The following is a 17,470-nucleotide window of genomic DNA, read 5'->3' on the forward strand; positions in this document are numbered from 1 at the left end:
TGAGTTTACACTGCTGGGAAAAATAACTAAGCATTTAGAATTTTTCATTGTACACCTGTACACTGGTTTAGAGTGAATGGCTCAAATTAAACAAATATAGATTTTGTATATATAAATATATCATGTATAGGTATATCTATTTTCAAAGGATCAAACTTTAAACATGGACTTCGCATGCATGGCCCAGATCCATTTTATTCCCTTAATCCCAAAGTGTGAACAGGCTCCCTGTGCTCTTGCCCCAGGACTGGATGGGGCATGGTGAGAAGAACGAGCAGGGTCTGCTGGTGAGCAAAGCAGTCCACACCATGGGCTGGGTGGCCAGTACCACTCCCTCTACCTGCTTTGGGGAACAGAATTATTGCTAGTCAGCTGTAACCTCCAGAAGAGGAGTGTCTGGCCCCACGTACCTACTAAGCTGTGTGCCTGAATCGTGTGGAGAACTTGGAGCTCTTCATAGGGTCTGTGGTCGAATCCTCTATTCAGGAATGCCAATATGGAGTAGAGGGAACACGGGGAGATGAAGCTGTCAGAAGTAGGTGGGTTAAGCTGTTTAATTTGGAGCTGTGATGAAGGGTAGCCTGAAAGATCTTTCTGGTTGGCCAGGACTCTGGCAGCAGGCAGAGGATAGACAGTACCCAGGACTTCTCTTGCCCTATGAAGGGGTCTCTCCTCCTGTCCTGCTTCCCCTCTGGTCCTTATGGTGATGCTGCAGGACCTGATGTACCAATCAAGACAGTAACTGGACCCTCTCTTGCACCCTCATCCTACAAAGGCCATCCTGGCAAGCCCTTGAGTGAAGAGGTGGATGCTGCTTGCCTTATAGGCCAAAGATGGATCAAAATAGGCACAAAGTCAAAAGGCAAAGGTCAAACAAAAGGCTGGAATCATCACCCAAAATGAACAAACAAAATCTGCACCACCAACACTGCCACACGGACGGGAGAGCTCTTTTTCCTCTGTCCATCTCCACCCTGGTGTTGGACATGACAGCAAAGGGCTGATGGAAAATCCTTGGCAGGCCTGGGGCGCTGCCCTGGGTGGTGTCTGGGGGCCCATGGATGTATGTACACGTGTCAGGGTGGGCCACATCAAAGAGCTGTGCTCTCAGACTCCTCTTCTGAGTCCCTCTTGTCAGTCACCGAGTGCCGCCGTGCGTGTTCCAGAGGGCTCAGGCGGAGCGTTGACCCCAGCTCTATGTGGATGGAGGGGACATCAAAGTGGACAAGATCTGCAGAGAGAGGAAGAGGTGACAGGGGGCCAATTGCAAACAGCATGGGAAGCAGGGCGACCTGGCTCTGCTCAGGCTAGCTCCTTAGCAGTTGGGCTGTGGCTGGATCTGATCTGCTTCTCCCTGGTCCAGTCTCAGCCTCTGCCCCCAGGCAGGCCTCAGTAACATCTGGGGATCGTCTGCAGAGGCAGTCACTTAGAAACTGCTGTGTGTCAGTCAGCAGCTCAGCATCTTCCTTAGGATGCTGGATCCACCCCACCTGATTCACGTTTACAAGGAGCACTAGAAGGTCATTTTAGCAAGGTAGGGAGGATGAATGTACTAGAAGTTACCAGACTCAGTTTCTGGACATCTGGGAGTCAGCGAAGATAAAACAGCCTCACGGGCCATCAGCTGGGTACTCAGCCCCTTGAACACCACACTGGGAGTGGTCCTGGAGCCTCAGCCACTGGGTAGATCCTGGAGGGCCCAGCCTGCTGAGGCCCTGAGCTGCAGGAAGTGAGCTGGGGTGATGGGTCCCCTGGTATCTTCTTTCAGTTCTAGCATTCCTCTACCCACCGAGTTCTGAACTTGGGTGAGTTTTGTCATCCTGAGCTGGCAACAGCATTCCAGCTGACAGTACACCAGCCTGGCAGGGGCTCAGCCCTGGGCTGCTCAGAAGGTGAGTTTTGTTTTTATTGGCTTTTTAAAAAACTAAAACATGTTGAGGATAAGAAGTACCATACAGGCGTTACACTTGGACACTGCCCTCAGAGACGTCCTACAGACACACGAGCACTGGGACAGCCCTGCTCTGCACAACGGTGGAGCAGATCTGTGGTCTGAAGCTTGGCCCAGCCAGCACTAGGTGCCCCCTATGGTATGTAACATGGACCCCACAGGATGCCTAAAGACTCTTCTGCCTGTGGGGCAGGCTGCTGCAGCAGAGGCAGGCTCTATCAGGAATGTACACGGGCTCTCTAGATGCAGACTCGCAGACCTGTCAAACTGGAGTATGGGCATTGAGGAGCAGGAATGTGAGAGTTCAGACAGTGCTCAGCTAGCGCAGGACTGTCTCTACCTTACCTTGGCGGTGCCCTCGGAGGAGCCTGAGCAAGAAGGGTCACTTAGCAAGAGGGCAGGACCTAGGGGAGAACCCTTGGGGAAGCTTTGACTGTTTCCCTCAGACGTGTGAGCACCAGATGCCTCGCTGCTAGTCAGCAGGGCAAAATCCTGTCATTTCTCTGGGCTTCATCCATGCTCTTGCCTGATTTTTAGATTTGAATATCTATCCCTGATGAGAGGGAACCCAAGCAGATAATGAATAAATGCCCCCCAAATCTTGCCCAGGGTTGGACAGAGGACCTGCTGGCTACTGTTAGCACAGAAGTGCTGCCCTATGGACCACCCAAGCTTTGCCTTAGTGCTGAGTGGCACTGGGATCAGCCTGTGCAAACCTGTGGCCCTGTGCCAGGCTTCACCTCGTGAGTGTTCTTGGGGACATGTCCCTCAGCAAAGGGGTGCAGGGAACAGTTTCTGGGCACAGAAACTTCAGGAGCTATTACAGCAGGCTGCTAACTGGGTAAACTTAACCTGAGGAAGGGATCTGCTATGATGGTGATTGGGTGGAAAGAAAGGGCTGGGTCCTTCTACTGGGTTTCTCCCCAGCTCCTGATGAAAAAGAAAGGAAAGACAGGCCAGTGAGCTCAGAAAGCCAAAGGCTCCTAAGCCAGGGGGCTCCCTGAGGCTGGGGAAAGCCAGTAAGTGAAGTAGGCATGCTGAGCCACATGCAGTGAGGGGAGGGGCTAGTGGGAGGGATGGTAGCCAGGCGGCTGGCTGGGCCGGCTAGGAGGTGTAAAGCGAGGTGAGCTGGGGCCAGCTTACCCTGAAAATCCCCCTCACACGTATCCAACACTGCGTCACTCATGTCACACAGCTGCAAGAACATAATGATAGGATTCGGAGAGAGGAACAAACAGGATGGAACACATGTAACAAAACACTGCCCATGTCACAGTCCCAGATAGGCCACAATGACTCCAGAGTCTACACTGTCAGACCTATACATACACGACACACAATGGTCTGCTGCCCAGAGGACACTAAAACAACAGAGATGTCGGGCCAGATGTTAATTGAGTCAAAAGGTCACAGACATTCGGTCTGGGCTATGGGAAGTGACCTATGCCTCACAAGCTAAAAGGCACTGTCCTTGACTGCTGATACTCACCTACCACTATGTCATTGTGTTCTTTTCCATTTTCTTGAGTGACATCGCTGTTCATCCTATGTCTTGCAGAATGGGTGACCTTGTATCCCTGCCCGGGAGTGGTTAGAATGCTGAAGGTGCAGTCCCACAAGCGCCTCTAGCCAGTGCCCACTCTAGGAGCACAAGGGCAGCACCCACGGGTTCAATACGCTCCCTAGGTTTGACTGAGCTAGTCAGTGGGTGATAGCAGCTGTGTACTCAATATTGGCTAATACAGTGTTACTCAGTATGGAATGGGTAATAGCAGCTGTGTGTTCAATATTGATTGGTTAATACAGTATTGTTACTCAGTATGTAATGGGTAATAGCAGCTGTGTGTTCAATATTGATCACTTCCGAAAGTACAGAAGCCAGGTTGCCTGGTGGCTCTCCCCATAAGGCTTCCACCCCTGACCCACCACAGCACTTGGTATTGAGTAGCATTTTCATGGACAGCCAAGAGCTCACCCCCAAAAGCTGGCTGCCAACTCAACTAGGGAGGAACATGTCAAGTTCTGTGATGATGTAGTGGGGAAAGAAGGCAGTATCTGAGCAAGGTCCCACTGTACCCAAGTATGTTGGTGGTCTTTGTATGTGTGTGGCATATGATACACGTGGCCATGTGGCACATAATGCATGTAGGCATGTGGTTTTCTTAATGTGTGTGCATGCATATGTCATGTGTTATATGTTTGTGCGTGCTATATGTACATGTGTATGTGTGTTATATGTGTTGTGTGTGTGAGTATGGTGTATACATGTGGTCCAAGTATGGCATATATATTTGTGTGTGCTGCATGTGCATGTAGTCCATATGTGATGTGTGTAGGTGGGTGCTAAGTAAACATGCAGGTATGGGCTATCTATGTGTGAGGTATACAAATGTGTATGTGCATATTGGAGTATGGTGTATTTATTGTGGTGCACTGGCTTCTGAACTTGACATGAGTCAACTGGGAAGAAGGAACCTTCTTGAGAAAATGCCCTCACAAGATTAGCCTGTGGGCAAGCTTGTGATACATTTTCTTAACTGATGATAGGAGAGAGGGTCCAGCCACTGTGGGTTCTCTCTCACCATCATGTCTGGGATCGCAGTCCTGGGAGCTATAATAAAGCACGCTGAGCAAGCCATTAGGAGCAAACCAGTAAGCAATACTCTTTCAGGGCCTCTGCATCAGCTCCTGCTTCCAGGTTCCTGCCCAGAGTTCCTTTTCCAACTTCCCTAGATGATGGACTGTAAGGTTAAAACCCTTTCCTCCCCAAGTTACTTTCGTTCATGACGTTTTATCATGGCCATAGAACCCTAAGACAGTGTACGTGTAGTATTGCTGCAGGATATTTGACAGTACTGTGACACTCCAAGACAGCCAGAATAAGGGGATGATCACAGGACATTAGCAGCCCCTGACCTTACAATTGTGTAAGGTGAATCCGGGAGACATTTTCACATGCCCCACTTCTTCCACAGTCAACAGTGGCCACAACTGTAATTTCATACATTTTCCTGGGAAGACAACTCCACCTTCATTTTGAATTTAGAGTACAATCCAGTTAAGCAGTTGTGGGTCTGACTAATTTGCTGCTGGAGGGGTTTTGGTGAGAGAAGAGGAGATTTGTTTTTCTGAAGGTGACCCATCTGTAATACGTGTCTGCAAATACATCTCCCTAGCAAGGCTTACTTTTCTCCTCAGGGCAACCTCCAGATAAGTACCTGTACTGTTCAGCTGCTGGACTTTTTCTGGGGGAAGGTGACACCGCCTCTGTGCTCTGTTGCCAGCCTCTCTGGAGGTCTCACTCCAAGGACTCAGTCACACCAACCGTACAGAATTAGATCCCTAGGCTGGAGAAGTCCCAAGAGCTCCCCTGCACACCAACTGCTCCCCAGGACTGCTTTCCCTAGGGGGCTTGTGGCCAGAGATGACTGCTGCTCCTGGCCCTGGCACATTCTGCTAGGTGTCCCAGGAGCTCTGCAGACAGCCATGGCCAGCATACCTGTAGACATGCTTTCCCCCGGTGACATGCCGTCTAGCATGGGGTGCTCCGTGGACTGTGGACTTGAGGCCGACAGGCTGACACTAGGAGGCTGAGGTGGCGGCAGGGTGGGCCTCTGTCGGGGCTTAGGGGTGGGCCGAGACTTGGCTAAAGTGCTTGTGAAGACAGAGGGAGAGGCCAGGGGAGGGGCTGAGGCAGGAGAAAGCTGGCCAGAGGCCAAGGAGTACCCTGGCGGGTAGCTCAGTCCATAGGGGGATGGAGTGCTCGGTGGAGTGGGAGACAGGCTGACTGGGGATGGCTGGCCAGTGGGCTGGTCAGAAACAGTCCCTGGCTGCACGAAGGGGACCTTGGGAGGAATCGGTGCCAACTTCTTTGAAACTGTAAGAGAAAACAACACAGGACAAATGATCATTAGGGAAGCTCACTGTGACGACTGGCAGTGTGTATCCTGATGGTTCCCAGCTGCCATTGCTTCCTCCCGTGATGCCACAAGTAGCCAATGAGCTGGTAAAAATTCAGAGAACGCTGAGTTTTCTTAACACCAGCTGCTAACTTACTTCTCTTCCTCTCCTTGCTGAGTTCTAAGAGAGTGTCAGTAAGGCTGGCTTTACTGGGGAAGATTCTAATTCAGGGTGTTACCACAGCTGCTCAGGGGTGCCAGAGAAGAAAATGGGCTTGGAAGCTGCACAATGACTTGGTCTCCCATTGATAAATCCTACGGCTCCAGACACCCACAGCCCACAATGACTCAGATACCCTCTCATGTTTGGGCACCAGCTGCCCAGGCTTTGGTTTGTAATCTTTGAGTTAACAGATATAATAGCTTTTGTACATCGATGGAACGCAATGCATAATGACCAAATTACAGTCATTACCATTCCCTTGTCTCCAAGTGTGATCACTTCTGTGTACTGGGAACTGGCCAAGACTTCCCTAGTTCTTTGGCACTGTCTAATTAATTACTGTATATGGACTATATAGTTAGCCCACTGTGCAATGGAACATTTGAACTCCGCCTCTCACAACTGTGACTTGGTAACTGCATCCCCCACTTCCATGTCCGTGGCCATGGGTCACTGTCTTTTACCCCTTTCTTATTAAGAATTGCATTCCCTGATGCAAGTAGGGATGGCCAAATTGTCATTTTCTCTTTTGCAGTGCTGGGGAGTAAGAAACTGGTCAGGCTGCGAGCCACACCCCACATGGCTGCATTTTAAAGCGCAGCGTTGCCCCGGCCTCTCTGAAATGCTTCTTTCCCCTTTTATTACTAATCCTAGAGAATGCCTGCTACCTTGAATTGAAAATGAACGATCTCCACAATGGAGTCGAGTACCCAGGAGATCCCGCTGACAGGCAAACACCCCAAGAACACGAACATTAGTCTTCAGAACCTAGGGCTGGCTGCCAGCACAAATGCTAGAAGGACCTCATCTAAGTCCCCAGAGAGGCCCAGTGGCCTCCTCCCCACCTTTGCCCCTCTCCATAGCCACTCCATGAAAGAAAAGCCATTCTGAGGATATCTTATTTCCCAGGCTCGTCTCCCTGCAGTGTGGATAAGAGATAGGCTCTGCCAACTTGGGGTCAGGTTTCTTCTTGCTCCTGCATGCCTTGGGGGATAATTATTTTAGCTTCTAAAAAAATAAACGGGCCTCTTTTGTATAGTGAAGAACAAGATTTTCTCCACAGCCGTGTGGTAATTCAGCAGCATTACGTGGTGAAGCACCATAGTGTCGGGATACATTACAGAAGGTCTGCTCCTCCATCTATATCCTACTGACCTGCTGCACGTGTGGTACGTTCCCTGGTGGGGTTGAGAGCGCTGAGACTGGGAATGATTCATTAAGCAAAGGTTTCCAGAGGCCCTTGCTAATGGGGAAAACGTCCATCTCCGGCCTAAGAATGCTCAGCAGAGGGGACCTACCTTTTCGGAGGGTGTGTGGACTCTGGTCTGCAGGAAGCTGGCTGGGGCTGGCAGCCGGCTGTGGCCCCAGTTGCGACCCTGGGCAGGCTGTCCCTGGGATGGAACCTGGACTTCCTTTCTGCCCAGACCCCGGAGATAGCTCCTTGCCTTTAGACACACTGAAACACAAACACACAGGACAAGGGAACTCTTGAGCACAGTCAGCTCCAGCACCCATCCTGCTCACTGCACTGCTAACTCTCACTGCTTTGTCTCAGTCCCTTCTCAATGCCTTTGATGGTCCCGGATAGGGGAGGTGCCTCTCCCTTCCTGGAGCACTGATGTGTGGGTTCCACTCTCGGCTTGGTATTCACAGCCAGCCTCCTCTGCCCTCTGGTGACCAATGAGCACCGTGGAACACACGTGTGGCCCCTCTATATGCTGTCCTCAACCAGGGAAATCTGAGTCATTTTGAAGCTAAAGACCTGGATCTTCTTGTTCCTTCCATCATCATGGCTACCAGAATCAAGAGGGCTTCCTAGAGTCAGTGTGCCCAGCAAGCACTGATAACATAGTCTCTACTGCCAAGCCTCTGGCAATGGCTCTCCAGTCAAAGAAGACATGTCTGGCTTTTGCAATAATCTGTACCAATGAGTGATACCCTCCAAAGAAGTGTCCCTAAGAGGTACCAATGCACAATAGCCCTGGAGTTCCTTCAGAGCCCAGGGGATCCATCCTCAGGAGTAGTATTCATATGGACAGATAAGCCACACTGCATCTCTTTTGTAAGATGGGACAACCAGTGATACAGTTGAGTGCTGCAAGAGGGGACCATCTCAGTCAATCTGGCCATGTGTCTCTTCTCTCTTGACCAGCTTGTCTGGACCACTGTTACCAACATCTACATCTCTAAGATCCCACTGCCCTGTGTGCAGCTCCCATGGACCCAGAGTCCTGTGGGTGCAAAGCCAGCATCAGGGCTTCTCTGAGCTACAGTCAGCAAGCACTCCAGCACACCTGTTGTTGGGTGCCACTCTCAAAATCCATGGTTGTCTCCTTTGCCCTTTGTCACTTTTATATTTTGAAATGGGATTGTGTTAAATTAAAGGAAGCAATAAAAAAATAACTGCAATCTGATTTAGGAACAGTCTAAGTTAAAGGCTCGGGGTACTCAGCACCCCATCCCACCTGATGTCTGTGAGGGTGTGTGTGTCCCTAGCATAGCTGCCCAAGCAAGCAGCCTCTCTCTTTCTCTGGTTGCTGCATGAGAAGAGAAACAAACCACTCCATGGTGCGCTCCCACTTCCAGGTCTTGCCTTCTGCCTGGGCCTCACCAGGTACGGTATCCCTGCCTTCCACCCTGGACCACACTGAGCCTAGTGTTGTGTCAGGAGGGCATGAGATGTAGACAGAAATCCCACGTTACTAGCTTTAGGCGGAGAGAGTTCTGGTAATGTTCACTGAACTGGTGATGGAATGGATGCTCTCTTTCTCCTCTGAAAGGCAACGCCAGCAGACAGCATGCTGCGAAGATGACCATGCCCTGCGTATCTGCCACCTTTACACCTCTGGTCTGCACTAATGTTAGTAGTGAAAACTGCCCCTACAAACGTAAAGGCAGAAGGCAGAAATGCTGACATCCTCAAGTTCAAACCAGGGAATGTATGCAGGCAGAGGAAGAGGGACATGGAGGGTGGGAAGTCCCCAGCGGGGACTGGAGAAGTGCCACCTTCTATGTCTGCTTGGGGATGCTGCTCTTGGGAAGCCTGTGCTTCACCTGGTAATCCAGGGCAGGTGATGCAGATGACTGGGCGCTGGCAGGATGGAGAAAGCCAAACATGAATGTTCTGATGTGGCGGGGTGGGGGTAAGCAAGTCCAGGAGGCCTGGGGTGGGAGCCAGAGCCCAGGCACCCTAGCATGTACCCCAGCATACAGGCCAGCCTTCCATGGCGGGGGCTGGGCTTACCTGGGGCGCTCAGGGGTGGGCTGCAGGCTGGCAGCTGATGGAGAGAGCACAGGAGCCGGAGTGGCGGGGCTGTCTGGGACCTGCTCCGGCAGGGGTGATGGCAGGGGTGCAGCCAGCTCGGAGGGTGGGGCAGGAGGCTGCATGGAAGGCGGGGCGCAGGATGCTTTCCGACCAGCAGAGGAGCCTCTTCGAGCCACCCAAGATGTGTCCATGACCCTCACACCCATGCTGGCGAGGGACACAAAGACATCTGCTTACCCACGTGTGACAGGTGACGCGTTCCCTCCCCCATGAAGCAGAGACATTCAAGCAATCTGTGTTAGGAGAGAGCAGCAGCCTTAGCACCCTCCTGGGCCCTGGGAAGCAATGCCTACAGTGGAGAGGTATGGCTAGTGACACTCCAGTTCCTGGGCTGCTGGGGACCAGCCTAGGCCTGGCACGAGCCACCCTCCCACAGTGGCAACGCACAACGGGGCACAGCCAGCAGCTTGGGAGCCCACAAGCTGTGCTTTCACCCTCTGCCAAAGCCAGCAGGCCCTGGGATAATGGCCCCCAAAGCATCCTGGGGTGTGGAACTCAAGCTGTCCTCAGAGCAGAATGTGGCCTACCTGTGGGGTAAGGGAAACATTCTTCCCATGTGAGATGAAGGAGAGTGGGACATGGATAGACAGCACCAGTCTAGGACGTGAACCAACCGGCAGGAGACTTCTAAATACATCCTTTTTGCAAGGTGGGTTCTAGCCCCAGCTTTGCCACTGCTGGGTATCCTGTCAAGGCACAACCTCTGTAGGCCACAGCTGCGTATTTATATAGCATGGAAGGAGCTGCTCATGCCTCTGGTCCCTCCAGGCTCGGAGTCTATTTTGATGATGGACACACAGCTCCAAGTAAGTCGGACAAGCAACCAAACATGGCACATTCACCCTCTTGCCGAGCTCACTACCACACAGCTTGCTTGCTTTAAGAGACTGCAAGTGGCCTCGTAGCTACCAGAGGATACTGTACCTTTGGATTTTCCTAAGGCTGCAGGGACAGAAACATACAGATATTAGTGTCAATGAATCTACAGCCTCCTTTGGACACAGAGGTGGTATGTCTGCAAGGGGTCCTGTGATGGTCAGAGTCCTGACATAAAGCTGGATCGTGTGACAGGGTGACTACTGTGTAGTTGTCCTCCAAGCCTCTCCTGTGTCTACACAAGCCACAATCGTGTTGGTGGATAGAGCAGAGCTGTCTAGTTGCCGGGGCTTTGGGGACGATGGAATCATCAGAGCGCCAGACATCTACTCGTTTTCAAGTTGTATGAAACACAGAAAGCAGTTAGCACCCCATCACTCGGTCAAGGTAGACCTGGTTCCGTGTCCTTGGGCAACAGCTTCATTGACTAATACAAGAACTCTGATATGGAGGGAGACATGGACTTCTGTGTGGGGACGAGCCGCGCTCCGGGACATGCGCGTCTCTAGTGCTTATCAGCACAGGAGGGGAAAGAGGACACACCCGTGCTCATCACCTCTCTTCTCCCTCAGTGGTCCAAAGGGCTGAGCTAGTGCACAGACCTGAGGTGAAGGGTGCCGTGAGGGTGCTACCAAACCAACTGAGGCTGCCTCAGCTTCCTGAGCCTTTCATGCTTAGTGCTGTATCTGCCATTCTAGGGTCCCCTTGAAGATGGCTTCAGGAGGGCCTCTTGGAATGGAGGGGGAGAATCTCTTCCCAGGACCCCACTGGCTTTCATCATCTTGAACAAGCACCTTCAGAGAGCATCCAGAGAACCTCAGGAATGTCATCAAACTGGAGCAGGGGTCCATAAGTGTCCCCTGGTAGTGACAGCAGGTCAAGGAGGATCAGCAAAATATGCTTTCTGGGTTTCAGAATTTATCAGGACAAAGGGGGAGAAAAGCTTATTCCTGAACAAGGGGAGGGAGGCCGTAACACTTAGTGTCCAAGGTCAGGCAGCCTGGGGGGGGGGGGGGTCCAGAAGCCCCACCCCTCTGCTCGGCCACATTCTCTTCTGCTTAGGAAGGTTTTCCCTCATCAGGGAGGGAAGGCTGGGTCCTTAGAAGCAGGGCTGTGGGAGATTTTCTCTTTTCAAGGGCAGCTTCCAATACTGGAACCTCAGACCCCAGACTACCTGCTGATCTGGTTCAGCAGCAGAAAGAGCAGGCTTGGGCATCAGTTAGGTACTGAGCGAGCCCTGGTAATTATGACTGGCAAATGTCAGCAACTAAGAACTCCAAGCTGAGTGCACACTGCCACCTTCACCAGAGGCTGCTGGCTATGCCAGTTACCCCTCTGCCTGCTGGAGAGACTGATGGGTGGAACATCGTGGGTTCAGTGAACACACATACCATGTCCACTGACATTTTCAAGTAGTTATATAAATCTTGGGGTGACTCAATAGCAAAGGTAAAAGCTATGCTCACAAATACTTAAATATTCATTTAGACTCAAAGGAGCAGTCTGCTAATTCTGTATGCCTGAACGTCCACATAAACTCAGCCCATGACAGCCATGACAAAGCTGCCCCCAAAGGGGCTGCCCACAGACGAGGCGATTAGACTGTAAGTCTGAATCGACAGTTCTCAAGTCTTTGTTGTTGTCTCACAAGGGAGATCAGAACAGACTCAAGGTGCTGCTTGTGTTTAAGGGGGACAGAATGGAAGTGGGTGACTCCGGCAGGTGCTGCTGATGGAAACTCAAAGTCAATGTGGAGGCCCCAGCACCTCCATGACTCCCTCTTGTGAAAACCGAAAGGGAGCAAATACCAGGTTAGGAGGAGACCATGGAAAGCTAAGGTTGGGGAATCTATAAACGGGAGGCACACAGCAAGCCCTAGGGAGGGCCTCCTGGAGCACTGTGCTCTGGCTCCTCGGGGTCTCTCTTGGGGAAGCAGTAAGGACTCAAGGGGTGTGCCTGCAGAATCTGGGAATCAAGGGTGAAGTGTTGGGTTCCTACTGCTGTTAGGGTAAGGAAACATCAGCCAGACAACCCTCACTGGGATTCATGTGGGTAGGCCAGATGCCAAGGCTTCATTCCTCCCTGCCTACCAGAACCTTCCATTTATGTCTTTGTTACTACAGGCTTTTGTGACGTACCGTCTTGTGGAGCACAGGCTGGCCTCTACCTCCCAGGGGCTGGCATTACAAGGCTGTCATCACATATAACCAAGCACCAACCATTTGCATGAGATTTGCAATAAATTACACTTTGGATTTTTTAATGAGACTTTAACAAATAATTGGTTCTGAGATGACCCATGCCTCCAGCCCCAGGTAGACCAATTATTATTGACTTCTTGTAACTCTTTCCTCATAAACAGAATGAGGCAAATCCTTCTTTCCTGCCTCCAGTAACCATAAAGGTAACTTTTGATAACAGACCTGACATACCTCAAAGCCCTGCCTGGGGGCAAAAGTGACAGAATGGGTTCTGCGTTTGACATGGTGTTGTGGTTTGGAGAGGGCTATAGTGTGTCCTCTGAGAATGTGGTAAAAGATGCTAGGAGCTGGTACCCAAGCACCTTGGGTTCAAGGTGATAGGGTCACAAGCGACACTGTCTTCAGAAGGACCTGAGAAGTTTCTGGTGGGACCCTGCTTCTCAAATGAGAGAGGTTCACCAAAGGGCAGGCATGCTCCCGAAACCTCTCTCGCTTCCTGTCTTGCCATGCCGTCTCTTGCTTTCGCATATACTCCTACTGCCATCTGCCATGGGATGGAGCCAAGGGGACCTTCACTATTGCTAAGCCAAGGCTGGCACCATGCCTTGGAAGCTCCAAAACTACGAGTTATGTAAACTTCTTGCCTTTACCCAGTGTGGTGCTTTGAAAGAAAATGGACCCCATAGGGAGTGGTATGGTTAGGCCGTGTGGCCTTGTCAATGAGGGGGCAGGCTTTGAGGTCTCACATTTGTTCAAGCTACGCCCAGTACAGACTCCTGCTGCCTTCAGACCAAGATGTAGAACCCTAAGCTTCTTCTCCCAGCACCATGTCTGCCTGCAAGCTGCCTTGACCTGCCATGATGACAATGAACTGAATAAATCTTTGAAACTATAAGCCCCAATTAAAGGCTTCCCTTATAAGAGTTGCCATGATCATGGTGTCTCTTCACAGCAATAGAACACTGGCTAAGGTATCCAATCCCAGCATTCAGTTATAGCAACAGAAAGTGAACTGAAATAAACACGAAGTATGTCTGAGAGGAGGTGTGTCCAGCTATGGAAATGGTATTTCATCAGGTGATAAGGCAGGGTTGTAGCAAATGAGAACTTATCTTGGAGGAGGGGCCTACGGGCTGTTTTGTATTGCGTCTCTGCTGTGGTGACTTCGTATTTTCTTCTGTTCAAGGCAGCAGCGTGTGCTTTGGAGGCAGTACATTTTGGCATGAATTCCAGACTTGGCAATTATTAGCTACACAATACAGATACAGATGAGCCATCTTTGAGTATCATTTGTGAAGGAGGAGGGCCACACCCTCTCTCCCTTGGGGGTGTTTATAGAATAATGAACGTAAGATCCTCAGCCCAAGGAGACCAGGCACAGGCCAAACACCCTTCATCTGAGAATGTGACATGCAGAATGCTTCAAATCCCAAAGCTCTGTGAGCTGATCAGAATGTCAGAATTCCTACACGTGGCCTCAAGTGTTGACAGTCAAAGCAGGAGCAGGAAAGATGTGTAAAATGACCTTCAGGATATCTCTAGCTATCTATGTATCTATATCTATATATATGAGAGACATATTTCATTTTTATTCTTCGGTTTCACCCCCAAGATGTTTCATGTGTTTAAGCATATACTTCAAATTTTGAACTATTTCTAGTCCTAAACTGTTTTTGTAAGGGACAGACAGTCTTGAGGAAGAATCAGCAGTGGTAATGTCCTGTCACTCAGATGCCACGTACATATGACTTTAAAAGGTGTCTAAGTAGGTATGATGGTGCATATCTTTAATGCCAGCACTCAAGAAGCAGAGACAGACAGGTCTACATAGTGAGTTCCAGGACAGCCAAAGCTACAGGATGAGACTTTGTCTTAAACAAAATAAAATGTCTACTTGATAAAGGCACGGACTGTGTTTATGAAGGGGTGAGGAAGGATACTGTGTTAGTGAACTGGGGACAGTGTGAGGTGGAGACACTGGGAAGATGCTGCCTGGGTTTAATATTTGAGTTCTTACTTCCCTAGCAATAAAGCGTGGAAGAAGGGTGACTCAGAGCCCTTCTTCCTTCTGTCACTTTGTTCTGTAGGACTCTGGCCCGTCAGACCAGTCAAAAAGAATACTTGCAGCCTAACAGAAGACTCTAGGAGTTCACACAACCCCGCCTGGCATGGTTGGAATCAGTGTCTTCCAAAGGCCTAGATGCTAAAAGCCTGACCTCTGGTCCTCTAGGAAGATGATGGAGCCTTTAGGAGCTGGCCCTATAGAAGGACATTAGGTTACCAGCAGGCCAAGCAGCAGTTTGAAGTCTGAAGCCATTCTTCACAGTAAACTCACCTCCTCTGAAGTTGGCTATGGCAGGGATTTGGTTCCATTAGCAGAATCTGACTATTATATCTGTATTTTTCGGTGCTCAGCCCTGGACGGCAGGTAGAGGGGTCAGGAATAAGAACTGTCCTCTCAGCTGAAAGGTTCACTAGAGAACAAACTGACAGAAGACAGGGGACCTGACTATAAAGGGTCACGACCTTCCTGCCTGAAGAATGGTTTCTAAGTTAAAGAGAGCTCTTTATGACCTTCAGGTGTCTTTGGTCAGTTTGGCTTTAGTATATTTTATGCTTGTAGAGTTAGCTCCAATACTTGGCATAGTGTAGACAGTGAAAAATACCAAGTACTTAAGAGGCAAGGAAAAGGCTTGGTCAGGATGCCTTGGTGGCAGAGGAGTGGGCCAGGCATGCCATTCCTTTAAAGATTTATTTTTATATGTATGTGCTTCTGTCATCTGTGACCCATGTGAGACCCATGTGAGAGTGCCTATGGAGGCTGGAAGAGGGCACGGAAACCCGTGCAACAGGTTGGAAGCCGCCCAACCATGCTAGGAGCTGAACATATGTCCTTTGGAAGTGCAGCAAACACTCTTAACTGCTGAGTTATCATTCTCTCAGTGTGCACTGCTCTGCTACCTTAAAGATGCGGGAATGACACTCAAAAGTTGAAACTTCCTGACAGAGCTGGCTGCCAGCTCCTTGCTCCCTGGGGACAGATCCCTCTGGGACCACAATTTCTCTGCAGGGGATGCTTGGACTCTGCACTAACTATATTATAAGTAGTCCCCAGAGACATAGGAAGAACATGTTGGGCTAGTCTCAGAAGTTCCAGAACACCACCATGGCTAGCTCTGATGCCAGGGAAGGTCACTGAGACACTCACACTGAGCAAGGACAACTCATGTGTCTACTGCCATCTTTCCTACAATGCTACTCACTGGCACCTGCTAATGGTTGTATTAGGCTCCTGCAGCGGCAGTGATAGGCGCCACAAAATGGGCAAACAACAGCTATAAACACACAGTTCTGGAAGCAGATTCCAGGCTCTCTATCACAATGGTCCATTCAGCAGCATGCGCCTGTGGTCCCTTCAGGGGCTCTAGGGGACATGCGATCTATTTCTGTGCCAGCTTCTGGTGTCAGCCCACTTGCAAATCTTAGCCCCACCTTCACAACTCTAATGCATTGTGGTTCTCTGCTTTCCTCCTGTAGATGATGTCCTATAGGGACCACTGAGAAGCCAGTTCAGCTTCCTACTTCAAGATCTTGCAAAGACTTTTTTTTTTCCAGAACAAAGTAATATATACAGGCTGCAGATTTGGACCCCGTATCTGTAGGTGGCCATCATCCTGTGTGTCATGATGAAAACCACAGATTTGAGCTCTTAACTCTGACCCATGACTCACTGGAGACATTCCACTTGTGGTGCTGTGACTCAGAAAGGCTTCGTGACTAGCCCGGTGGAGGGCTAGCTGCCTTACATGACATCTAGGACTCAGAAGCTGTTGGCCCAAAAAATAATCTTGACACTCACAGAAGACTTCCCACTCTGGCCCAGTTTTATCTGGTTTATCTGCCCCAACTTTCCTGATTTTATAATAACAGCTTTATTGATACACAGTTTACAGTTTCTTTTATCTTGGTCAAAAACCTTCAATAAGATCTATTTAATGTCAGCATTTCAGTGGGAGACTTATAAGACTTGACCATTTTTCTCTAGATACATTAAGAGCTCAGAAGTGGGGAAGATGAGAATTAGTGAACACTGTGCTACTCAGTGGATTTAGAATATTCTCTTCTCCCTCCAAGAGCAATGAGTCCACTTTCTTTCAAATTTCAGAACTGACCATTCTGCTAGATATCTGTTACAGGGCAATTTCATTTTTGTCTGCACGTGACAGAGTATACTTACAAACTATGCTGGCTGTGACATCATCAGATACACAATCTCATATGACGGTCATGTATGTGAGCTATCATCACCCAAATGTCATCATGCGGTACATGGCTTCAAACCATGCCCTGTCAGACAGACCTTTTAGGGTCAACTTAAACTATGCTTCCCATCTCATTTGCTGTGGAATATAAATTTTAAAACACACACAGTACATTTTACTTCATGTACTGCAGCAATACATAGACGGGGAGGGTGGATGATGGAAATGAAATCTTGAGTTTATAAACTTAGATTTTGTGTGTGTGCACACTTGTGCACATGCATGTGTGCATGTGTGTGTTTGTGTGTGTGTATATTTATATATATATATAAATGCACCACAGCACACTTGTAGAGGTCAAAAGATAACTTGTGAGAGTTAATTCTCTTCTTTCACCATGTGATGCCTGAGGATCTAACTCAGGTCACCAGGCTTGGCAGAAGTGCCTACACACACCTAGCTTCACAGAGTCCCCAACCTAAGATCATCATGGCACACAGATGGGATAGTTCATTCCCAGTGCTCTGAAGCTACAGGACTACACTAGAGATGTGGCATCAGCTTGAAATGTCATTGGTTAAGTTGCTGCCACACCTGTACACTGCAAGAGGTCAGTAGACTTGGAAAAGCCCAGTGGTTCTGAGGTGTTCTCTGTGGCTTGGGCAGCACAACCATCTACCCATGAATGTATCCTGACAGCGTGGCAAGGGGTCACATGGGCACTGGGCTGCTG

The 17,470-nt window shown here is 49.8% G+C and overlaps 1 protein-coding gene across 4 annotated transcripts in view; it reads right to left on the minus strand.

The window, feature by feature from the left end:
* Nucleotides 1-169: 169 nt before the first annotated feature.
* The window catches only part of Arhgap44 (Rho GTPase activating protein 44), a 150,804-nt gene continuing 133,503 nt past the window's right edge, over nt 170-17,470 (minus strand). The window contains exons 17-22 of one of the 4 annotated variants that reach the window (XM_057775760.1): nt 10,323-10,340; nt 9,318-9,545; nt 7,372-7,529; nt 5,451-5,828; nt 3,095-3,146; nt 1,093-1,231 (exon numbers count right to left, since the gene is read on the minus strand). In XM_057775760.1, coding sequence (XP_057631743.1) covers nt 3,139-3,146; nt 5,451-5,828; nt 7,372-7,529; nt 9,318-9,545; nt 10,323-10,340 — 790 coding nt within the window. In that variant the 3' untranslated portion in view covers nt 1,093-1,231; nt 3,095-3,138. Of the gene's footprint in view, nt 1,232-3,094; nt 3,147-5,450; nt 5,829-7,371; nt 7,530-9,317; nt 9,546-10,322; nt 10,341-17,470 lie in introns of all 4 variants that reach the window. The other 3 variants (XM_057775758.1, XM_057775759.1, XM_057775761.1) reach the window with 3 other exon arrangements.

The sequence above is a fragment of the Chionomys nivalis genome, chromosome 7 (genome assembly GCF_950005125.1).
Source record: "Chionomys nivalis chromosome 7, mChiNiv1.1, whole genome shotgun sequence".
Classification (NCBI taxonomy): domain Eukaryota; kingdom Metazoa; phylum Chordata; class Mammalia; order Rodentia; family Cricetidae; genus Chionomys; species Chionomys nivalis.